The 7,236-nt window shown below is 20.7% G+C and overlaps 1 protein-coding gene across 1 annotated transcript; it reads left to right on the top strand.

Moving 5' to 3' along the window:
- The first annotated feature begins 1,287 nt into the window (after positions 1-1,287).
- Positions 1,288-6,425, top strand: LOC102675237 (SET domain-containing protein SmydA-8-like). The gene is made up of 4 exons (XM_006618157.2): positions 1,288-1,779; positions 2,898-3,275; positions 4,695-5,030; positions 6,071-6,425. Exons 1-4 carry the CDS (start codon positions 1,358-1,360, stop codon positions 6,375-6,377), a joined length of 1,443 nt encoding a protein of 480 aa, XP_006618220.1. The 5' UTR covers positions 1,288-1,357; the 3' UTR covers positions 6,378-6,425.
- Positions 6,426-7,236: the final 811 nt, after the last annotated feature.

Here is a 7,236-nt window from a genome sequence, read left to right as displayed (position 1 = left end):
TTTGTCAAAAATAGGTATGTCTACGTAAGTATACTGTTCCTATAATTAAACCACCAGTTTAAACCGTCGTCGTTTCAGAGTTGTAATACCGAGGTTTAGTGATATTGTTAGTTTCATTGTTTTATATATTAATTTTTTATTTTCGTTTAAAAATTAAAAAAATAATAAAATTAATTTAACGCAAATCAATATGTGCTACACTTCTCTTAATTTTATTTTTATTATTTTTATATTATTAATTTATTGTACCTATTGACATGTACAATAAATTTCTTTGAAATTTTAAAGAAATTTCAATCTAGAAATAGGTAAGTTTTTAGTACATTTTGTCAAACAATATAATATATATACACAATCATTAAAAAATATACAAATATTCGTGTTTAGTGAATTTATTATTACATATATATATATATAATGAGATAATATTAAATTTCAAAAATTAAAATAAAAATGTGATAATAATTTAGTTTTAAATAGAATTTATTAATTTTCAATAGAAAGACTACAATAATTAACTTGAATAGTGATATCTAAAATTAGTAAATAACAACAAATTGTATATTTAATTTATAAGTAATTTAAAAATATACAATTATTAAGTTTTTTTTAATAAGAAATTTTAATTTTAAAATTGATAAAAAAATAATAAAATATATAGAATGTTCGATCGAAATATTTATATAAAATTTGAAACGATTTAATTTAGATTAAAACGACAGATAGAAAAAATATTCGTTAAATTTTTTATTTATTAACTTATAAGCAATTTAGATTTGTTTTATATGAAGCGAGAAGTCATCTCACTTTTGTGTTATTTTAGTGTTTAAAAATTGCTCTTTAGATTTTTTACTCCGAACATTCCATATATACTTTTTATTTTATTAATTTTTTATTAATTTAATAAAATTTTTTTCATTAATTTTGTAAAATTAATATTGTTATTTCAAATCAATAACCCTAAATGTTAAAACTACTAAAGCAAACATATTTTTACATACATACATATATATATATATATATATAAACTGCTGCAAATATTTTAGGAAAAATTATTTTTCATTAAAATTATTAATATATCAATACATCTTATATTTTTTTAATTTTTGTAATAATTGTATAAATTAAACAAATTCTTTTACGTATTTTAATCGTTTTTTTTTTTTTAATTATAGAGCGAATACAATAATTATCTTTAAATTTTTGAAGTGCAAAGTAATTTGTTTTATTGTGTTTCAAAATTTGTTCTTAAATATCAATTTTTTTACTTCTTTATTTAAGAGATAATATCGACAGAGAAAAAAACAAAAGATTTAATTTTAAAGTTATAATTAAAATGTTCAATAAATGAAAAAACATGGAATCACAAATGGAAAGTATCTGTCCAATTTGTAATCAACATGCAACATTAAAATGTAGCGGTTGCAAACAACAATTTTATTGTAAAAAAGAGCATCAGCGAATGGATTGGCCTCGACACAAGTCGACTTGCCAAGCGTGGGAGATTCGTAAGAACTCCGAACTCGGACGACATTTATTGGCGTCAAGGGATTTGAATCCAGGTGATGTGATCCTGTCTGAATCACCTTTGGTTTGGGGACCATCGATACATTTGGATCAAAGACTTTGCGTTGGTTGTGGAAAACAATGCAAGAGTGCCAATACAAGATGCACGAAATGTCTTTGGCCAGTGTGCGCTGTAAATTGTTCTGGTCTTACAGATAAAAATAGACACGATTTGGAATGTTCTTTTCTTATAAAAGCGAAGATCATTCCAAGGTTTGTAACATTGTATATGAAACACAAAAGACGGATGCATTTGAAAAATAATATCCTCCTCCCTTTTATTTAGCATTTCGAAATGAAAATTGAAATTTTTATTTTTTTATGATATTTTTACTAAATATATTATATATTTAAAAATATTATACAAAAATATATTATTATTAATTCGATTATATATATTATATTATATTATATTATATTATATATTAATTCGATATATTAGTCAATCAATGGAAGTTATATTTTTTTAAAATCATTTGCGTAATATAAAAAATCTTTTTATTATTTAAACTTTCAATTGATAAATCGTTAAAAAATTATTTCAATATTTTAGCAGTGATTTAATTGATTTGTTAATTGAAATTTGAAAAATAAAAAGATTTTTGAATTATGTGAATCATTTTTAATCTGATTTCATTTTTAATGATTGATTTCTAAATTCTCTATATATTAATTTACAAAAAAAAATAATATTTATGTTTTCTTCTACATGATACGATTATTATATAAAATTTTTTTATACATTTTTTGTATGCAATTATATGAAGCATTCTTTTATGTAATGGTCACGTTAAGTAACCTTCTTTTTTTTTTACATAATCTAATTATCTTTATCAATAGAGCTCATTAAATATTTATTAACGTAATTTTATATTTTATTCATTTTCTAATAATTGCTTGTTTTTTTATTTGTAAAAAAAATTGTAGTACATTAGATAAAATATAATTAGACATTTTATAATTTATAATTTAACTTAATTATAAATATTTAATTAATTATCATTTTAATATTTTCATTTGCTTATGATCTAATTTGTTTTATATAACAAAAATTGTAATATAATTAATTCTAAAAAAAAAGAAATATAATTCATAATATCAATATTAAATTAATATATATATATATATATATTATAAATATATATATATTATATATATATAATATAATATATATATATTATAATTTAATTTTATCTGAAATTTCTTTTCTCTTTCATTTCGAAAATATAATTCCATTTAATTGCATGAAAAATATTGTACATATTTATTTATCTATTTTATTCAGAATTCAATTTATAATTGATGTTATTTATTTTTTTTTCTTTTTTTAGATGCGATGTTCTTTTGATAATACGTATGTTAATATTATGGCGTAAGAAATCGAAATATTGGAATTCTATACAAAAATTACAAAGCCACGAAGATTCTCGTGGTCCAGGAACGAGCGCATACGAAGAAACGATGAATATATATTACCATATTCAACGTCTTTTACCAGATAATTCCTCTACCAAGGACATAGTAAGCAAAATATGCGGTTTAATAGATGTAAATGCATTGGAAACAGTACCACCTGAGGGTTGTGTTGCAATTTATGAAACAGCATGTCTTTTGGAACATTCTTGTCTGGCTAATACGAGACACAGTTTTACAATCGACGATAAGGGTAGACCTCGAATCACGGTGAAAGCTGTGTGTTCTATACAAAAGTAAATATGCGTTTCTCTCGCATAAAAGATATATATATTGTAATTTGGTATATTTTTAATATTTTTAAAGATACAAAGAGTGTATCTTTAATATTCGTGAAATATGTTTAAAAGATCGATTTTAGAGATCAAACAAAAATGTCGGTTGAAAATAAAATTTTAAATTATAAGCAATTTAAATTCTTGATAGATGAAGAAAAACAGATATATGATATAATGAAGACAAAAAAAATTTTATTTCCATTTCGCTTCATTTAATGCAAATTTCAAATGTTTACGTAATAAATAAACTCTAATTAACATTTTTATATATCAATTTTTGTGTTTGTTTTTATTTCTAAAATCAATCAAAAGATTTCACGAATATATCATTATCTTATAATATGTATAGATGTATTTTTAAGAGAAATAGAATAAAATTTTCTAGGCATAGATCATAAATATATAAATTATTGCATATAAAATGATTTTATGAAACATATTACTTATTTATTTGAACTATCAATTGAAACTATCAATTGATTTTTTTTGTAAGTTTACTTTATTATAAAATATAGATACGTATATTTAAAAGTTATACATATTTTCATTAATAAATAGAAACATTCAGTCTCGAATGTATTAAAATATAATGTACTATATAAAACAATATGCGATTATATTTTAAAAGTATGTTTCTGTTAGTTTAAGAATAAAAAGTAATTTTTTTCTTGAATAATGAACGCCGCAGATATCTTTCTTTTAAAGAAACTGGAAATTAGTCTCTTTCTATAGCAAAATATGTTTCATAAATTATTATAATTTATTAGTATGGATTATATACAAAATGTTCTATTTTAATTTTCCACAAATATCTCTAAATATTTGAAAAATATGGAAAAATGTTTCAGATAAAAAATTACAATTTATTTGACATATTAATTTTAAGAATTTATAACTCAAGAATGATTTATGCTTAAAATAAATTTAGATAGTTTTTTTATATTTATATTAAAATATTTTGATATATCTTTTTTCGTATTCGTAATATATTTTTTCATATTCAAACATTTTTTCATATTTTTCCAATATTCGGTAATTTTTTTAAAATTTATTTATTTTATGATATGATATAAAAAAAAATACTCTGTATATTATTATTATAATAATTCGAAATTTATTTTTTTTACAAATATTTAATATTATTACCACCACGATATGAATTACGATAACATTATAATTTATAATAATAATTAATAATTAATAAATAAATTTGCGATAATATTTCTTAGATATATTTAGATATAGGATTTATTAACATTTTTTAAACAAATAAAATATACAATAGAACGTTCTCTTGAAATTCGATTACATATTTTCTTTATACTGTTCAATTTTTATTGTTTATATATATATATTATATATATTATATATGTACAGAGGGGACCATTTAAGTACAATGTATACACATGCACTTTGGGCAACGAGAGCACGAAGATTTCATCTTTTAGAGACAAAATATTTTTCTTGTCACTGTAAACGATGTGCCGATCCAACGGAATTGGGCACGCATCTTGGAACATTAAAGTGCCCCCAAGACAATGGTTTTATTTTACCTAAGAATCCATTGGACTTTGATTCAGAATGGGGATGCGATTCGTGTCCTGGAACTCTTACCGCATCGGAAGTGATGCAATTCATTGGAAAATTGGAGGAAGATGTCGATGACGTTATGTGTTCAGCGCGAAAGGATAAATTGATTAATCTTCTATCACGGTAAAAAGATTTTTATTTTTTTATATTTAAATCAAATAACGAAAACAATATCATTCTTAATATATGATATCTTTTTAAAATATAATAATAATTAAATTATTAATCTAAAAATTATTATTTTGTTTTTTGTTTTATTTTTAATATTTACAATGATTAATATAAATTATTATTTTTTTGCTTTCTGCTTTATTTTCAAATATTCTCAATAATTGATTTAAATTACAGAAAAGAATTGAGCAACCGTTCTAAGTTTTTTTTATTATATTTTGAATTAAAAATAAAAATTTATAAATAGAACTTAAGAAAAAGAGAGAAGTTTAATGTATTATATACAAAAAAAAGTAAAGATTTAATTTTGTTGATTTAAATGTTTTTTTTTAAAGATATATATTGAATAAACTAGAAATATCATACATAATAGAACAAAATCATTTACTTTAAAATAATTAATAAAAATATTTTAAAACAATATTTTTAAAATATTTTGGTTATAACTTTTTTAGAATACATTTAAGAATATCCAAAGTTATTTTTCATTAAAACTGCGATGAGAATGAAAGTTATTATTGAATAATTATTCTCAATCTAGAGTTTATTTGCAAAAAAATATCTTGAACAACAGAACTCTCAAGAGTTTCACTCTCAAATATTCTTGTAACATCTTAACCAGAATTTGTATGCAGTTAAAAGCCTTAAAAACAGATTGAAAAAATGGAATAAACGATGTGGCTTTAAAATGCATGTATATTTTACAAAATTATTATTATTTCATTTTTCATTTTAAATAATGAAAATTTTCATTTTAAAATTAAATATATTTGGTGAAGAAAAATGAAAACTAGTTTTAATTGGTATACTCTCGCTTATTATTTTATCTTCTATATTTATTTATTTTAAATATTTTCAATATATATTATCTAATTGGATAAAAAATGCTTTTTTAAATAAACAAATTTTGTAAAAAAAACAATTTATTTTGATTTTAAACAAGTTTTAAAGATCAAGATAGTAAGTAATTCAATAATAATTATATATTTCAGGCTCTCTACATTATTACATCCTGGACATCAACTGTGCATTACTGTTAGTCATTCATTGATTCAACTAATGCCCGCGGACAATCCTAAAAAACTTGAATTATGTAAACGTATTATAGAAACCACTGAAATATTGGATCCTTATGGTACGAGATTGGCATTATACACTGCAGTCACATTAAGAGAATTATCTACTTGTCCCGGAGAAGATAGAAAATATCTTTTGTCTAAAGCACTATCGTTATTGCAATATGAGCCGCAGTATTCGGCCGGCGAAAAGCTACGAATATTAATAGAATCCGAATTATAACAGTTCTATTATATTTAACTTTTAATAAAATGGTCTAATAATACAAAATTTTGAATTGTAAAAATTATTCATTATTTCTATATTATATTAAATTTATAATATGCATTTATATTATAAAAACTATTTTTATTATATTATCTTATTGCTATGGTATAAATGTAACATGACACAGGATTAAACCCTTTCGAGATGAATTTTTTTTTTTTTGACAATGGATGCGATATTATAATAGATATAATAGATATAATGAAATACTTAAGTAATACTTAAGAATACTTAAGTAAAATTTTCTATCTAGCATTTAACTAAAATGAAAACTAAAATTTTTATCTTTTTTTTTATAATGATTTTTTAAAAATAAATGAGACATGATTATAAATATCCAAAAGATAAATAAAATTCTGATTTTGTTTTAGAAATAAAAGATTATGTAAAACTTAAAATATTTCAAGATTTTTTTATTTTAAAAAATGAAGAATAGCTAGATAAAATATTTTAATTTAAAAGAACAGAATGAATTAAAGATCCTGTAGCAAAAGAAATGCAGATTTATTTTTAACAGTTTTTCAGTTATTATTCTGTGTAATATATATATATAAATGCTCTGCAGATAAAAAAATATTTCATTTCTGACTTTGGAATTGCTATTAAATATTGCAATTTGTGCAAATTTGCATTTTAAATTTGAAAAATTTGCCTAAAACTAAAGTGAATAATCAATTCAATTATAATATAATAATATTATGTTATGTAAAAAAATATATTTTTTTTATTAATTTAATTTTTTATTATTTAATTATTGTTTTCTTTTTAATATTAAATCAAAGCAATAATTTCATAAGAAATTTTTTCAATTTTT

The sequence above is a fragment of the Apis dorsata genome, unplaced genomic scaffold (genome assembly GCF_000469605.1).
Source record: "Apis dorsata unplaced genomic scaffold, Apis dorsata 1.3 scaffold_342, whole genome shotgun sequence".
In the NCBI taxonomy this organism is placed as follows: Eukaryota; Metazoa; Arthropoda; class Insecta; order Hymenoptera; family Apidae; genus Apis; species Apis dorsata.
This window is presented reverse-complemented; position numbering and strand designations above follow the sequence as displayed.

Bases quoted from the DNA above. Each gene is read 5' to 3' on its own strand.
- LOC102675237 (XM_006618157.2), top strand. From the start codon at position 1,358: ATGGAATCACAAATGGAAAGTATCTGTCCAATTTGTAATCAACATGCA. The intron at 1,780-2,897 runs GTTTGTAACATT...TTCTTTTTTTAG, and splicing joins AAAGCGAAGATCATTCCAAG to ATGCGATGTTCTTTTGATAA. The intron at 3,276-4,694 runs GTAAATATGCGT...ATATATGTACAG, and splicing joins GCTGTGTGTTCTATACAAAA to AGGGGACCATTTAAGTACAA.